At 58.9% G+C, this 16,597-nt stretch overlaps 1 protein-coding gene across 1 annotated transcript in view; it reads left to right on the plus strand.

Moving 5' to 3' along the window:
* NUDCD3 (NudC domain containing 3) overlaps positions 1 to 15,888 on the plus strand; it is a 32,275-nt gene extending 16,387 nt beyond the window's left edge. Inside the window, exons 3-6 of the mRNA XM_032991313.2 lie at positions 2,343 to 2,475; positions 7,140 to 7,283; positions 13,941 to 14,129; positions 14,771 to 15,888. Coding sequence (XP_032847204.1) covers positions 2,343 to 2,475; positions 7,140 to 7,283; positions 13,941 to 14,129; positions 14,771 to 14,881 — 577 coding nt within the window. The 3' untranslated portion in view covers positions 14,882 to 15,888. The remainder of the gene's footprint in view (positions 1 to 2,342; positions 2,476 to 7,139; positions 7,284 to 13,940; positions 14,130 to 14,770) is intronic.
* Positions 15,889 to 16,597: the final 709 nt, after the last annotated feature.

A 16,597-nucleotide genomic window follows, 5' to 3' on the forward strand; every position in this document is an offset into this window, starting at 1 on the left:
CAAGCCTTGGCCCAGGCATGAGCTTGCTGTTTCCCCCTTTAGCCTTTGAGCTCTTCCCAGGGAAGGCTGAGGGGGGGAACAGCCTGGAAGTAAATAGCCGTTTGCTGGTTCTTGTCTGGTTCTTTGCTCTCAGGGAGCTGATGATGCTTGGGGTGGCAATTCCCAGCCAACATGCCTCTGGTGTCTCACTGGCAAGGAGCATGGTGAGCTCTGCCTCGCCGCTCAGGGTCATGCTGATTAGGAAACACTCTCTTAGGAGGAAAAAACCCAGCAGGTTTTAAACCCTGATGAGGTTTGTGCTCCGGTTCACTATACGGCCATGTACAGACTTGCTCCAGCCCGAGGGAGCTGGAGTGGAGGGCAGGAGCCTTGTGGACCCGTCCCTCGCCCATGCAGACCCCGCAGCACAGGGACATGTCCTGCGAGGGCACTTAAGTAGCCAAGCTGCCCCAGGCAGCTCGTGGATCCTCACCCGGCAGAGAAACATCCCTCCTCTGTGCCTGGGGCTTGTGCAGGCCGGTCTCTGGGATGATCGTGCCCCAAGAGCGGGGCCAGGTGCCACCACTGGGCCGGCTCTAGGTGAGGACCTGGGATGCACAAGACGATGCTCGAGGACATGCTGCCTCGTCTCAACCCCTTTACTTCCCATGGCGTGAGAGCGGGGCCCTGCAGACCCCGGTTGCCCGCACTGTTCCCCCTCTCGCCCTCCAGCCTGTTCGACTCCTACAATCCGGGGGCGGTTGGGAAACTGACAGCTGGAGCCAACCCGTGCCAGCGCTGGTTCGGCGCTGCCATGCCAACCCCGTTTCCATGGCAATGGGCACCCAATGGGCGACTGCCAGGCAAGGCCAAGATGCCCAAACAAAAGTGATGTGGTGCCCCCTGAAATCGCTGGCCCGAGGCTGGGGGGGCCCGCAGCTGCTGCCAGCCCCTGGTGCTGCCTGGAGAACCGGATCAAAACCACCCCAGGGCGCAGGTGGTGGTTACAGGGCAGGTAAAACCCCGTAAAACCACTGAGAAAAAAAAAAGAAGAAAAAAAAAAAAAGCAGGTGGGGGATGCACACACAGCCCCTTTGACAACACCCTCCGTCCATGTTAGAGCCTAATTTAATTAAAATCTTACATAATCCTCAGGGCGCCGCGGTGCTGGAAGCCACCCCTGCCCAGTGCTGGCAAGGGCCCCTCGGTGTGGGGGTGTCAGGAAGACAGTGGGGCGTAGGGAGACACGGTCCCCAGGGCCAGCTGCTCCCTAGGGTCGCTCAGCACTGGCCCCCCCTTATGTAACTCACTGTGGCCCCATGTTTATACAGCTCCAGATTGAAGACTAGGTGCGTATCAAAACATTTTAAAATAACTCTGCCTTTTGTTAGCACCGCAGCTATCTTTAGAAAAGATCTGATTTTATTTGAAAGCCCTCTCCGGGAGGTTTCAATGGAAGAGATCCTCAGCCTGCCAGCAGTTTAAAGGGACATGGGTGTGACAGAGATCTCCTTTCTTGGCTGGAAATCCTGTATTGATTATTGCTTATCGATCTGGTAAAACCCATCCAACCCTCGCAACCACCTCCTCATCCCTCTCCTGAGATTTCCACAGCTGGGAGTGGCAGTGTTTTGCTCAGTGTCCAGTTGCCCCCCCTCCAGTGCCACACCAGGCTGACTCTTCAGCCATCCTGCTCCACAGCTCCTCCACCTCTGACAGCAACTGCCTTGGTCACGACAGCTGATGGTTTTCCCAAACGTGCTAAAATTGGGAGGAAGACGACCAGCTCTGTTTTTTTTCATGGTGAACCCAGGTCACAGGGATGGGCCAGCACCTCTGCAGCCGTAACAGTGACTCGGGAGACAGCACACACTCTCTGGAACTTGACGATGTCCCCTGCTCCAGCTGTGACGAGTGTGGCGGATGCAGCAAGGAGGTGAAGGGGAAGGGGAGCTCTGTGCTTGAGCCAGGTTAGCCAGGAAGGCACCTCGAGCCAGCCAGGGGCCAGCTTTCCACCTTCTGGGCAGCCAAATAATTGTGTGTCTCACCAGTTGTCCTGTTAGCAGCCTGACTTGCGTCACAGCATACTGCAGCGAGGGGTGTGCAGGTCGCTCGTGATGGGCAGGGTGGCTGGGGTCTCTCTGCATCCTGGGGCTGCTGACCTGAACCTTCTCCCTTCCTGGATCGCCAGCAGCAAGAGAGAGACTGAGCATCAGCCTGAAGCATTAAGGGTGTTCTCAGCATGGCTGAGCAGAGGCCCTGCCCTCCCTTTCTGCTTCTTGTACCCTGCCCTCAGGTTTCATACTGTCTCCAGGCTCTGATCTGTCCAACACTTAGCATGTCGTCCCTTTCTTCTTCCCCAGGAGACAGGAGCAGTTCCAGACAAACCCCGACAGCTACAACGGAGCTGTGCGAGAAAATTACGCCTGGTCCCAAGACTACAGTGACCTGGAGATTAAAGTGCCTGTGCCTAAGCACATCGTAAAAGGCAAACAGGTAAAGTGGTGTTAATGGTGTGTCTTTCAGCATTTCCTTTTCCTTCAGGTTGCTCAGCTTTCCTGTTTAGAGTGGGAAGGCTCCTTGTCCTTCGTACTCAAGGAGCAGGATGCAGTTGTGCGTTTTTCTCCGGCGCTGGGTGTGTGGTTTGTGGGGACTGACAGTCCCAGCCTGGCCATGCTCCTGTTGCTATTGCAGCGTTGCTCTGTTACCCCAGTTACTCTGGCCCCAGTGGGTTGCCTGGCAGCACATGGCACTTTCTGTGCTTTCTCTCTCTGCTTGCACTGACCACAGACTCGCATACAGGTTTCTGAGCCTGGCTGGAGATGGATGCTCCTTCCCCGGTCACTCCCTCTGGCTTGGAGTGTCTCCTGCCTTTTGTTTGCAAGCAGGAGGTGTAAGAGCTCCCGTGGCACTTGGGGACTGGAGCGGGCACAGCCTGGGTGAGACTTGACCCGCTCTGAGCGGAAGGGAGCTGGGGCTGGGGTGCAGGCTGAGCAGCCAGATCCTCTCTGTGGCTGCCTGTGTGGGCAAGGAGGTCTCACCTCCCTCCTTGGCTCAGGCAGGAACTTTCCTTCTCTGCTTGTGGCCATGAGCAGTCACGTCATTTTTCCTTCGCCACTTCTGTTCCCTCCTGGCGAGAGACTTGAGAGGAGCATGCCCGTTGGTGGTGTTAGACCCAGAATTTTGAACTCTCCTGTCTTTCCTGAGTGCTGCTCTCCCCACGGCTGATCCTGTATTTTTCCATTTGGGAAGTCCACGCTCCCCCACCTCCCGTTCTTGTGGGCTTCCAGGGCGGCTGAAATGAGCACGCTTGGGTTTGTTCGCTGGCTCCAGCCTACACAGCTCCTGATCATGCCAAAAGAGTGTGATTGGCAGCAGCAACCCAGACCAGAGGGGTGAGGGAGCAAACGGCTGCCACGGGGACAGCAGGGAGACCAAGAGATGCATCTCTCCCAGTGGGTCTCTGAAACAAACCCAGGCTGTTTCTTGGAAGGATTCGGGGGCGTCCAGACGGATGTTCCATCCCTCTGCATCATATTGCGATCAAGATGCCTCTCCCTGCCCAGGGAAGTGCCCTTTGCTCCAGGGGAACTTTGTCCTTGCCAAAAAAAGGAGCATCAGGCTTTGTCTACCCCATCCTTTGCCACCCAGGATTGTGGGGTCCTTGCAGGTGCTCGGAGGAGCAGGGACAGGATGGGCTTTTCTGACCTTTCATCAACTTGAAACTGTGCCAGCGCTGCAGAAGAGCCCCTGCGTGTCCGTGGGGGTCACTGGCAGGGCAGCTCCTTCCCGTGCAGTTGCCCCTGGTGCTGCTCTGCCTGGCCCCAGTCTCTGCCTGTGCTGCCCTCTTGGGGCAATTGACTGTTCATATGTCAGACTTTCCTCACCCTTGCGATGCATCTCCTGGTGTTTGGTTTATACATCCCTCTTGGGGCTCCCTTTGGCACCCACGTTTTCATTTTAAAGTGATTCTTTAAATCTCTTCCAGACTCAGGGGACTGGAAGTAGATAGGCTGGGTCGTGGGCCAAAGCAGAATGGTTCAGAGCCATTTTAAAGCTCGATGGACTTTGGATGCATTGTTGATGGGTTCCTGCAAAAGACAACCATTCCCCTACATTCACCACACAGCTTCTTTTTTAAAAATTACGAGGTTTCTGGCTTCTGCCTGCCAAGGCGAGATTAAAAATCTCCCCTGTTTGGTCCCTGGGCTCAGAGCGCGCCCAGCTCTAATGCTGCTCAAAATCTTCCTTATGACACTTTTTTGGATTCAGGCTGTTGCTATGGCACATTTTCGCTTGGGCGAGCTTAAGGTTTCCTTGTTTGGAGCTCCAAAGAAGTGTCCGTGGAGCAGGAATGGGCAATGGGGTAGGTGGGAGCATCTTGCTCTGCGGTCTCCACCTCTCTGATCTACTTACAGGCGCAACAGGAGCCTGTGGATCTGAGCGCTTCCTGGGCACTTAAATAGAGATAATGACAACAAGCCTCTCTTTTTGCCTGGCTCAGAGGAGACAAGCTAGATTCCTTCATAGGTTTGTGTTTGCTTGTTTGATTTGCGTGGGCGGGTGTGGGCGTTTTACTGTGCACAGAAATTACTGTGGTGGAAAGCCACAGCAGAGAGCTGAGATCTGGGTTTCCTTGCAAGCACCCGGAAAGCCAGGTGTTTTGGAGGGCAGAAGTGCTCTCAGGGAGCTCAGGGTAGGGGACAAGCAGCCTCGGAGCCTCTGGGGTGCCCCTGCTCATGGCTGCGCTGCCAGGACAGCACGTTCCCCATGGGATCACCCTTGGCTTCCCCCCAGCCACTGCCTGGGCTCAGGTGCGAGCTGTCTGTGCCCAGTTCTTGCAAACCCCGGTTTTGCCAGCCTTGCATGCCCTGAGCGCAGCGTGGTGGGGTGGTTTGGGTGGAGGGAGGAAGGGCAGCCCCTCGGAGAGCCCGGCCACCCTCCCTGGTGGAGTGGAGATGCTGAGCAGAGGCGGTTTTTCCACCAAGGCACCCGAGAAGGATTCACTGCCCGCGTGCACCAAGCCCTGCATTCTCCGGGCACCACCAAGTGCACACATCAGTCCTCTCGGACATTTCCCTCTATGCAAGGCAGGGTCAGAGCTCTCCAGCGGTGCCTCCTTTGCTCTTGTCCCCTGTCACTGCTCCCGGTGGGCTGCCGTGCCAAGCGGGGCTGTTTTGCTGGCTGCAGGTGGAAGCGGGTGTTGCAGCCGCTTCTCGCGCTGGCTGGTCACACAGCAGAGTGGCTGGGTTAAGGCTGCCCAGTTTGGGTCTCTTCTTCCATTTGGGTTTCTCCGCTCCCTCTCCTAATGCCCTGCTGGTCCCAGAGCCACCTCCAAGATGTCCCTCAGCCCCACCAGCTGTCTTGCGCAGCCACCTTGGAATAAAACCCCTCTCATATTTGATTGCTCCTGTCCCTGTGGATCCCACAGCTGCAATGCTGCATCTGTGCCTTCCATATCCCCAGCCGTCCTGGCCTTCCACACCTCAGAGAAGCCCCCCAGAAGGCAACTTGGGGGTCACAGTGCTTTTTGGCCCTTGACCCCTTCTGGGCAGGCTCTGTGCTGTGCTGAGAGCCCAGCTGGGGACCAGGGCAGTCAGGGGTGGTGGAGAGCAGAGCCTCATCCCTGCACCTCATCCCCTCAGTGAGGCCTAAGCCCTGGGCTGGAGGAAGCTGCTACATTCTGCAGCCTCTCCAGAGATGCTTCCCATCCAGGAGGAGCTGCTTTCACAGAGGCTGTCCACAGCCATGTACCGAGTGAGAGCCAGGTGTCCTCTCCCATCTGGCAGAGCCGGAACTTGCATCCCTTCCCCAATCCCCTGCGACCACAGTCCCACTCCCAGCCATCAGCATCAGAGCTCCGTCCTAGTGTCACCCTGTGCTGTGTGTGCTGGGCCTCCTCTGCTCCTGTCGGAGCCCTGGCAGCTCCCTGTCACACGCAGCGGGTTCGGGGGCTTTATTTGGGTGGTATCAATTAGATGCAGCCGTGGTGCCCTCCCTGGCTGGAGCAGCTTTGCCCATATCTTGCCTGCGTGGAGCTAGTGAGCTGCTGGAAATCTCCTAGGTAATGGATAATGTAATAACATTTCAAATGAGATCTGCAGAGCAGGAGGAAGATCTGGGGGAACTCTGGGAGAGAATGCAGGCAAATCTCACTGCAGTCTCCTCCTCTCGGGCCAGAGACAGTGCAGCGCCAGGGGCCACAAACCTGCCCCTTCCCAGCCAGGTCCTCCCCGAGTCCCCCAGCCTGGCTCGGGCTCTTTGCTGGCAGCAGCTCGGGGCCGAAGGGGAACGGAGAGAGCATATGGTCTCTCTGGAGACCAAGAGCACTGTGTGCCGTGCAGCAAAGTCGCAGTCTGCCTCTGTGTACCCAGGAGAGAGCCATGTCACCTCCACGGCAGGTCGGAGCAGGGTTCCCCATATGGCTGCTGCAGGCAGGAGCTGGCCTTTTTCCTGGGGAAGGAGCTGCCTTGTCCCCTCGCCCCCAGGGTGGGGAGAAGGGGAGCCGTGCTGCAGCATCCCTCCCGCACACAGCCCCTCCTCGCACGCCCGACGGGAGGCCTGGGCTGAGCCCAGCGCTGGCTCTGGCAGCAGACACAGAGCCAAGGAGTGTGCTTTCGGTGCGGTGCAGGAACAGGGGGGGACAAGCTGCTTCAGCCCTTCCCGATGTAGAAATCCCCGAATTGCTCCCAAGTGGTAGGGAAGCACTCAGCCCCCAGGAAGATACGCACCCATGCGCAGCTCGTCACGGTGATGGCCAGGCACCCACTGTGCTTCTAAAGAGCTTGGTCACAGCAAGTGGGCATCCAACCTTTGAGTGCCGTGTGGAGGAGGCCTGTAGCATTGCTGGTTTTCTCTGCAGAGAAACTGAGGCACAGGGCGGTCGCGGTGGCAGAACCAGCTGCCTTGAATTCTTCTAGGGCTCCGTCTGCTGGGCCCTGCTGCTTTTTGTTTGCAGGAGAGGTTTCATTTCTCTTCCAAGGTGTTGCTATTTGCTCTGAAATGACAGTGGGATTCCCACCCTCCTGCTACATGCAGGTCTGAAAGCTCTTCTCTCTCTCTCATCCCCAGTGAGTGCACTTGACCCTGCACCCCAACTAGCACAGCAGGAGGGCAAGCAGGAACCTTCCTGATTATTTTCTCTCTCTGTGTGTTTCCAGGTGTCTGTGGATATCAGCAGTGGCGCAATTCGCGTAGCGGTGCTGGAGGGGAACAGCCAGCACGTCCTCATGGAAGGGAAACTCACCCACAAGATCAACACAGAGAGTTCCCTCTGGAGCCTGGAGCCCGGGAAGTGCGTTTTGGTAAGGGCAGTCTGCACCGGGGTCTTTCCACAACTTGGCTTGCAGCTCCTCTGGGCCTGACCTGGAAAACCATAGCAGCAGGAAGTCGGAGCTAGATCTGAACATGTCTGGCTTTCCCCATCCAACATCCAGCTCACCCTGCCCTTCCCTGTGTGCTGTGCCTTGCCTCCAGGTCCTGGGCTGCCCCGCTGGGCAAGCGACAGTGGGGTGCTGGCAGAGCAACACATCCGTTGGGTTGCATGAGGAGGGTCCCCAAGCTCCAGCCTGGAGCGGTGGGAGCAGATCTGTTACCCAGATGTGATCACTGTCCACCGAGCCCAGCACATGAGGTCTGCCAGCAGAGAGGTGGGGGCACTGCACCGGTGCTGTGTGTCTGTCCTTGCTGGCTTCAGCCTCTGACTCTCCTGGCCCCAGTCATACCCCAGCATCCCAGCAGATGCCTGTTCCCTGCCATTCATTTCTGTCCTGCCTCAGGTTTCTTACTTATCCTGTTTGAAGCAGTCTCTGTGGCTGCTTCTCTCTTTGCTTTCAGCAGGCACAACGGCTTGCTGTGTGCCTGCTAGACCAGCACCACAAAGCTTCCCTGCCGAGTTGGTTCAGGGGCTGTTGCTGCCCAGCAGTGTGTTACTGGTGGGTTCCCAGCCTCATGACTTTGTTTTTGGTGTGCTCCAGATGTCCAGGCTGAGGGTGTGAGTTCTGCCGTCCCTTGGCTGTGTCCACTGCCGGAGCTGTCCTGGGGGTTGTGTTGCTGCCCATCAGCCTGGGAGCTCAAGTGTCAAACAGTTGCCAAACTCCTGTGCAAGTTTGGGGGCCAGGATTGTGCTGGGAGTGGGGTTTTGCCACTTGTGGCCATCTTTGCCCTCTCCTTTTCCACCCAGAGGCTTTGCCAGTAGTTTCAGGAGTCTCAAGGCTGTCGTGAGTGCCAGGAGGGGGTGCTGGCTGCCTGGGGCCCACAGGTGAGGCTGTTCCTGACCCTGTGCAGGCAGCAGCGTCCCTGCAAGGGAGGGAGCAGGCTTCAAGCCTTCCGCCCCGTGTCCCAAGGGTGGCAGCTGAGAGGCACCCAAAGCCAGGTCCCCACAGTGGCAAACTGAGTGGGAACGTGCTGCTAGAGGCAGATTCTTACAGGTGTACCCCGGGATGACAGACTGGTTCCAAAAGGGTGAGGTCTCTGCAGGAGAGAGGAGCTTCTCCAACTCCATTAGGCTATTGAAAGGATGTGAAAAAGGAGGTGGTGACATCATTAACCTGCATTTTTTAAATGTTCTTAATCTTCTTGAAAATTAGTCGATCTGGAAAGAGAAACAATCCTGGGAAGGAGTAAATCCATTCAAGAGGAGGTGGCCCAATGGGTGGCTGCTCCACAGCGTGGATGGGAGTCCCTGGTGGGTGTTCCCAGGATCATCAGGGGATGGAATGTTTGTTAAATACCTGGGGCTGGAGGAGGATGGGAACGACGTCCAGCTGGAGCGAGACCTGGGGCCTTCTGGAGCGGCCGCGGGCAGCGCAGGGAGCGGTCCTGTTACCTCCAACCCTAGCGCAATTAGCACGAGCACAGGGTTGTGAGGATCTCCAGCTGCCAGCATATTGATGGTGGGATGAAATTTTCCTTGAAAAATTGTAAGGTAACTGGAGCAGAGTGAGTAATTCTCGCCCAAGAGCATCTCCTTTTTTCCATGCGCAGAGTAGCCAAAAGTGGTTTGTGACTCCTCCCAATTCTTTCATCAGGAGACAGCCAGCCACGTGTTAACGAATTGCTTCGTTCAGTGCCTGGAAGGGGACTGGACAGGAGCTGTTTGGGTTTGGTTGGAGGGCTGACAGGGACTGTGGGCCCTTTCTGTACCCGAGTCTGTGAGTCCACATGTTGCGCAGCTCCGTGTGAAGTCTGGATGCAGTGATCAGGAGTGTCTTCATCTTGCAAGATGCTGCAAGGTGCTAGCTGGCTTCCCTCCCTGGCACCAGGGGACGGCGTGCCCTGGCAGGGTGGGGATGCAGCCGAACCCGAGCTCGCCCCAGTGCCAGCACCAGAGTCATCCCAGGAGACCCTGGCCACCTTGGTTACTGCTTGGGGTGCCTCAGCGGCTCTGTCCAGAGAAAAATCTGTGCATGCTCGTGTTTTCATGGTCCGTGAGTTGAAGTAATCCCTGCAGGCAGAGCTTGATCCACGTCTCAAGAAGGTGAAGTCTCTCCTGCTTTGTCTTGTCCATCTGAAAAAGTCCCAGTTCTGTGCAGAGAGGCTGAGTCTTGTGCGCTCTTGCAGGACACGTCGAGGATCATCGAGATCCCCATGCTCTCCAGGCTGCTGTTACAGCCGCTTCTCACCTCTGCAGCTTCTGCTGCCCCATGCTCAGCTCCCTTCTGGGACGGCAGTTTGTGGCCTCTCATTAACTAGCCTCCCTTCTCCCCCCAGATCTTATCCTAAGAAGGTTAATTCGCCTTGTAACGCACCCTAGTGCAGCTTTCCCATCCTGTCTGGTGTTCCTATCAATTCCTCCTTCTCACCGCACGTCTGCCTGCTCTCCAGCAGCCCCGGTATTCCCTTCTTCCCGGTGCTCAGAGACTGCTCTGCCCTTCCCCTCCTGCTCCATGAGGTTCTCCCTGCCCAAGCCTGGGCTGAGCATGTTTCCCATCTCGTCCTTTGGCATGCTCGCAGTTTGCATGACAGCCCGGCCATGGCAGAAACCCAGTGGGTGTCATTTCGAAGTGGAGCACTCTGCTGATCTCCACACCTCAGGATAGTGTCTCAGGCTTCTGCCCCTGCCTGTGATGCCGTGCCAAAGCCCTGGTCCTGGGTATAATCCCTGTGCTCTCCCTTCTCTGTCACACCCGCTCGCTTGTCAAAAGTGAGATTAAAATAACTTTGCACGAGCTGTTTTTAGAAATCTCCGCTGGGTGTTGTGCACAACACATTTTGGGATTATTTTCGTTGTTGAGGATTTTTTTCCCCCCCTGTTCCCTCTTTTTCTTCTCTCCAGCATTTGTTATCCACACTTGGGCTTTTGTCACCCAGTCCTGCCTTCAACAGCTATTACAGTCTTCAGCTTGTCATCTTGTGAGCCGCGAGGCCAAGTTAATAATAATCTGTGGTGCTCTTCCTCTGCCCTGCCCTCCACACACTGCTGGAAACATTGCCTGCTGCCTCCTCCATACTCCCTAAAGATCTCCCACTGACTTTTGGGGTGAGGGCTGTTGTTGTTCCAGAAGGAAAACAGGTGGTGAGAAGTTGTTTTTCTAAGACCTACTTATATCCCTCAGTAGCATCTCTCCAGCTCTGACAAGGTATTTAGGGTCAGGGAAGAAGCCTCATGCTATGACAAAGCCCAGCACTGGCCACAATGGCTTGTGACCTTCTCGGCAGAACATGAAGATATGACGTGACACTGTGTCCATGCCAATGACACCTGTCACCCTCTTTGCCTGCTGCTGGAGGATCCCTCCTGGCCACAGATGTGCCTGCCGAGTGTCCTGTCCCTCCCTCGCGCCCACCTCCACCTGCAGCGATCCTCCTTGCCATCCATCCTCGCCCGTCCCCTGTGCTTTGCCGAGTGTGCCAGGGTGTGAACAGCCCCTTCCCCACGTGGCTGATGGCTCGTGTCTCAGACACTGGGTCTGGGAACGTGGGTGCTGCGGCATGAGGACGCTGCCGGTTTTGGATGTCCCCCCTGCAAGCCTCCCTCTCCTCAGGCCGCCATTGCAGAGGCTATTCCTGCCTCTCTGCGCACCCCAAAAGACTCAGCTGGGTTTTTACCCCTTTTGGCTGTGGGTGAAGGATCTCCCTGTAGCCCAGGAGGCCCTTTGGGACCCACCAACCTAAAAAACAGAGCCAAAATCTGACCTAGAGCCTGGGCATGCTGCACGGACCCAATCCTTCCTCTGGCAAGCGGCCAACAGCATTTTGAAGACCGTGGAGGGTCGGGCTGAGCTGGGAAACTTGTAGAGGCCGCTCCAAGTATGGGCAAAGCTTTTACCTTGTCTCAAAGCAAGAAACATAATCGGGTCAAGATTTGTCCTTGTGAACCTCCCCCCCCCCCCCTCCTCCCAAGGTTTTCCAGAGCACTCCCCGAGGGAGCGTGAAGCATTGCACGGTGCTGTTGGCCGAGTGCCAGAGCCTTCCTCCATGGGTGGGCGAGGGCTGGTGCTCGCAGGGAATCACCCTGCCTGGGCTGAGCCCAGCGATCTGCCGTGGTCTCTGGGCTCTCCCTTACCTTGACCTTCTCGCACCCAAGTGCTTGGTGAGGCTCTCACCTTCATCTCCATCACCACAAGCTCTCATGGCCCATGTGCCCAGCCGAGTGACAGGCTGAATCAACGGAGACCGTCGGCAGAAACGTGACCGAGAAATCAACCTGAGTCTGTGCTTCCCATCCTGGGGGTCAGACCTGCTCGCGGTGAGTGCTCCAGCACCACTTCGCACCACGAAACCCCAAACTCAAGGTGCTAGAGCTTTGCCCTGGCCCTTGGGCGTTTCAGAGGCTCACGTAGGAAAGTGGGGCTCCCACCTCAGAGTGAGTCCCACTCTTACATCTCTTCCCCCTGGAATAAAAGGGGATGAGCAAATTCCCCTGTATGTACAAGGCAGGCTGCAGAGGTTAATTAAATACTGTTTGCAAAGCACTCAGTGCTGTGGTGATGTGCACCACAGAAAAGCTGGTGAGGAAATGAATAATTCTGTCTTCCTAGCAGGGTGGGAAACAGTTTGTGGTAACTAAAGCGAGGGCTGCGCATGGGGCAGGGAGGAGGAAGGGACCCCCGGGGTGATGCTCCCGGCGGCAGCTCCACTGTCTTTCACTGGGGGTAGTCTGTGGACGAGGGGGATTTGGGTCGCATGAGTGTTTCCCACCTGGTCCGTGGCTCTGTGGGGTTCCCTGGGATCTGCTGGTGGTGGGGGACACTGGTGGGGTCGCTGGGGGATAGCGGGGATTTGATAGGGAACGGGGAGGGAATAGATTTCCCTTCTGCTGGTGCTCTGGGATGGAGGTGGGATGATGCCTGATAAGCCATGAAGTCCTCCAGCTCATCCCTCTGCTGCTGGCCTGGCCGTGGTGGGGATGTTCCAAGCAGGGCCCTGCTGTGCACGCTCGGCAGCGACGCCACGAGAGCACAGCTCACGCCGAAGCCATCAGCAGGGAAGCTCACACCTCGCCAGTGGCACCGTGGGGGCATTCCTCTTCTTTCAAACCCAGGGCAGCAGCAGCCAGCCTGGAGGCTTGGGCTGGCCGGCCCTGTGCCCACAGCTCATCTTGCCCCTCCAGAGGATGACATTCCTGGGGAAGCTTGCCATTCCCCCGCCTGCCCACCCAGAGTTGGGAAGCCCACGAGCAAACCCTCAGCGGTTCTTCCTCCTCTGGAAAGTGGAACTGTGCAATTAAGAGGAGAACAAGCATGCCTGTCTAGCTAGAAAAACTAACGCCTTCCCTGAGCCGGAATGTTTTACTGGCTCTGCTCTCCCAGAAGGATTAAGCCCCAGCCACCCCCTCCTGTATTAATTGGTTCCTTTTCTTTGCACCGCAGAGAGACTCCCGGCTCTGTAACTTTAATGGCTGCCTGTGTTTTCCCCTCCAGAGCTGTTGAGCTTCCAGGGAGGTTTGAGTAAATTGTATTGTCTGCCTTTATCGATGATTTTGCAGAGAGGCTGACGAACGCCATAAATCTTCCTTGCCACTGGGATTATTGCTAAAATAATACAGGAGAAAGAAGCCCACCCCTCCTGGCAAAAAAAAAAAAAAAAAAAAAAAAAAAAAAGACAAATCAGTGTTCCTGGTGTGGGGTGCCCCACGGTGGGGTGTCACACGGGCACCCGCTGGCAACTCGCACAGCCCCTCCAGCCATCCGGCCCCACGCACGGTGCTGCTCGTGCAGCGTTGCCAGCCAGGATGTCAGCTGGAGGCGAGGGGATGTCCTCTCTCCTCGGACCATCCCTCCGGGGCCGGCCAGCGAGCCACAGTGCCATGGGAGGCAGGTGCTGGCAGCCAGCAGCGGTGGCAACGGAGCGGCTGGTGACATTTTCGCCTCCTTTGCTGCCCACGCTCCCACCCGCAGAGTGAGCCCCCGGGGGAGCCGAGGTGAGGGCTCTTTCTGGGTTAGCGAAACGCAAAACTGCAGCACTGCGATGCCAGGAGCCCTGGCCCCAGGCTCTGCCGGGCGAGGGCCTCTTCATCTGACAGGTCCCCAGGCTCCCGGCTCCTGGGTGGCTGCAGATGAGCCGACCTGGCTCTCCAGGCCCCGTACCGTGTTGCTGCTGCTGCTGCATCGGCCGTGCAGCCCCGGGCTGGCGTTACCCACGGGCAGGCACCCACGGAGGATGCCTGTCCGGGCCGCGAGCTGCGGCATGGGCCAAGGTTTCAGCGGTGCCACCCAGCCCAGAGACCTGAGCTGGGACTGCAAAGGGCTGTGGCAGGGTTTGCAAAGCCCTCGGACCACTGAGAGAGGGAGGGACTAGAGTTTCTCCCCCTCTGCCACTCGTGGAGGGGGTTGTGGGGCTCAGTCAGTGGCAAACGGGCCTTTCGCTCGTGGGCAAGCCCCCGTCGCGCTGCGGAGCAATGCGCTGGCACGGCCAAGCCCACAGCATTGCTGCCACGGAGGTGTGGGGCGGGTGGTGGTGGGGGGGAACACGTCCCAGGGTCTCCTCTCCCCACTGCCTGACCCCCGTCTCATCCCCAGATCAACCTGAACAAGGGAGACGAGTACTGGTGGAACGCCATCCTGGAGGGCGAGGAGCAGATCGACATCGACAAGATCAACAAGGAGCGCTCCATGGCCACGGTGGATGAGGAGGAGCATGCCGTGCTGGACCGCCTCACCTTCGACTACCACCAGAAGCTGCAGGGCAAGCCCCAGAGCCACGAGCTGGTAAGCACTGGCCACCCCACGCCGCCAGCCCCCGGCTCCTCCGTGAGTCCCATCTCCAGTAAAAGGGTGCGGAGTGGGGCAGCTCCATCTCAGAGCTCCTCCTCACACAGCGTCCCCGCACATCTCCATTTTGGGGGACGTGAGGTTCTGCTAGTCCCTGTCTTTTGCCTGCATGGTCCTGTCTTCCCCTTCCCGGCACCTTGGCAGATACCTGTGAACCTGCACCCCCCCCTCCGCTGGTCCCACATACCCGTGGGTCCCTCCGTAGCCACCCCTGCTGTCTCCCCACTGTCTCCGGGATGAACCCGCACGAGTCTGGGTTCAGCCTGACCAAGGAGACGCCTTTCACTGCCCGTCGCTCCCTTCTGGTCCCGCGTGCCACCTTCCCTTTTCCAGGGCAGACAGGAGGAGGGTGGGTGAAGCACGGAGGTGGTTGCGTGCCCTCGGAAATCGCTGCTGCCATCACCCAGGGCAGAGGAGTGCCTGTTGCTGAGCCCCACAACCCCCCCTTCGGTGCCCCGGAGGGGCCACACAACCCTGATGCCTGCAGGATGGGCCCACACTCTGCACTGGGGTGGTGGGAGGGCGAAGGTGGGGGGCGGGCAGCCCCAGCCTGACGGGACCCTGCTGCCTCTTTGCAGAAGGTGCACGAGATGCTGAAGAAGGGCTGGGACACCGAGGGCTCCCCCTTCCGCGGCCAGAAGTTCGACCCTTCCATGTTCAACATCTCCCCCGGCGCCGTGCAGTTTTGACGGCGGCGCAAAGCAGCCAAGAAACGAAGTGGGGAGAGGAGAAACCCGTGCGGCCGCCCGCCCGGGACCCTCGCACCCAACGCTGGTGACCGTAACCCCCTCACCCGCTGCCAGTGCCCTTCCACTGCCTTTGCCACCCAGCACCAGCGCTGGGCTTGGCGGTTTGATCTGCATGCGAGGAAACCTGGTGAATGCAGATTTACGTCCCATCACCAAGGCAACCCGAGCGGCTGGGACCCTTCTCCTCTCCTCGCCTCACGCTGGCGACGGCTCTGTTGTTTTTCCGGAATAGACAGAGCTCATTGGGTGACATAATTATTATTTCTGGCGGCTGAGGATGCTTCTTGTCGGGTTCTGGGGGTGCAGATCCCTCCCCGCCCCAGCACAGGGCAGCTTTGCCCCTCACCGCGGCTCTGGGTGCGGGCTGGTGGGAGGGCACACGGGGGGGAGAGCCTGCCCCCACCCGTGCCCTGCCTGCCTGCCACCCTGCTCCGAGGTCTCCAGTGCCACGGAGCTGGGGGGGGGGGGGGGGGTCCTCCCAGGGTCACCCCCCTTCAGCCCTTGGCCAGAGGGGGCACCCCCCCCTTGGCGGTGGGCAGAGACCCCAGCCAGCCCCCTGGAGTTTGCTTCCTCCCTTCCTCGGGGGGTCGGTGGGGAGCAGCGGAGCTGTCTCCCCCACCACCACACAGAGGCGGGGGGGGGGGGGCGGTCCTGCAGGGGCCAGCCCTCATGGCTGCCAGCCCCCCCCCCCCCATATCACTGGGCAGTAGTCCCAGAAATGTCTGGGCTTCCCTGGCATGGCACTTTGGGGTCTGGGGGGGGGGGTGGGGGGGGGGGGATGTGAGAGCCCTCGGGTCCCCCCCCAGGCCCAGCTTGGCTCTTGCATCTTCCCCCCAGCCTGGGGTGTGTGGGCTGGGGGTCCCCGGCCATCACCTTCCCACTCCCTCCCCCCCCCCCCCCCCCCACCTGCTTCCCCCCTGGTTTGCAATAAACACGTTTCTCGAGCATGGGGCCTGCAAGTGATTCAGTGCCACCGCCTCAGGGGGGGGACACAAATGTGCCCCGACCCCCCCACCCCAATAAAGGTCGCAGGGATGGGGACAGCTGGGGGGGACGTCTGCGGGTGGCCCTCATGTCCCCCAGCATGGGGCCTGAGGAGGGGATCCCACCCCCATGGCGACAGGGGCGAGATTTTGGCTGTCCCTTGGGAGGGTAGATGTGGGATCCTGGGGGGGGGGGGGGGGCTGGCTGCCAAGCGGCTTGGAGGGTGCTGACCTTGTGGGTCTCGCCCCCCCCTTCTCATCACCTCCCTGCCGCCATCCCCAGTGTGTCCACCCACCTCCCAGCCCCCCCAAACCCGAAATTTCTCCGTGGCGATGCACAAATAGAACCGGGCTCGGCGCAGTCCCCCACGGCCACCCACGGTCCCCATGGCAACGGCAGCGCCAGCCGCCAGCCGCCCACCCACCCGCGCTCGCCCCGCGCCCCGGGGTGGGCACCCGCCACCCACCCACCCACCCTCTCGCCCCCCCCCCCCCCCACCGCTGACGTGTGCCCACGGCGGGGTGAGGGCTGGAGGGGGGACACGCACACGCACCAGTGTCCCAGCACCCCGGACAGGCCCTGGAGCTGCTGGTGGCCTCCACAGTGGCCTTTTGTATGTGTGTGTGTCCCCCCCAAAAAAAATCCTGCTCCCCCCTCCACCCAGCAAGGCTT

Source organism: Tyto alba, unplaced genomic scaffold (assembly GCF_018691265.1).
Source record: "Tyto alba isolate M040663 unplaced genomic scaffold, T.alba_DEE_v4.0 Super-Scaffold_34, whole genome shotgun sequence".
NCBI classification, from domain to species: Eukaryota; Metazoa; Chordata; class Aves; order Strigiformes; family Tytonidae; genus Tyto; species Tyto alba.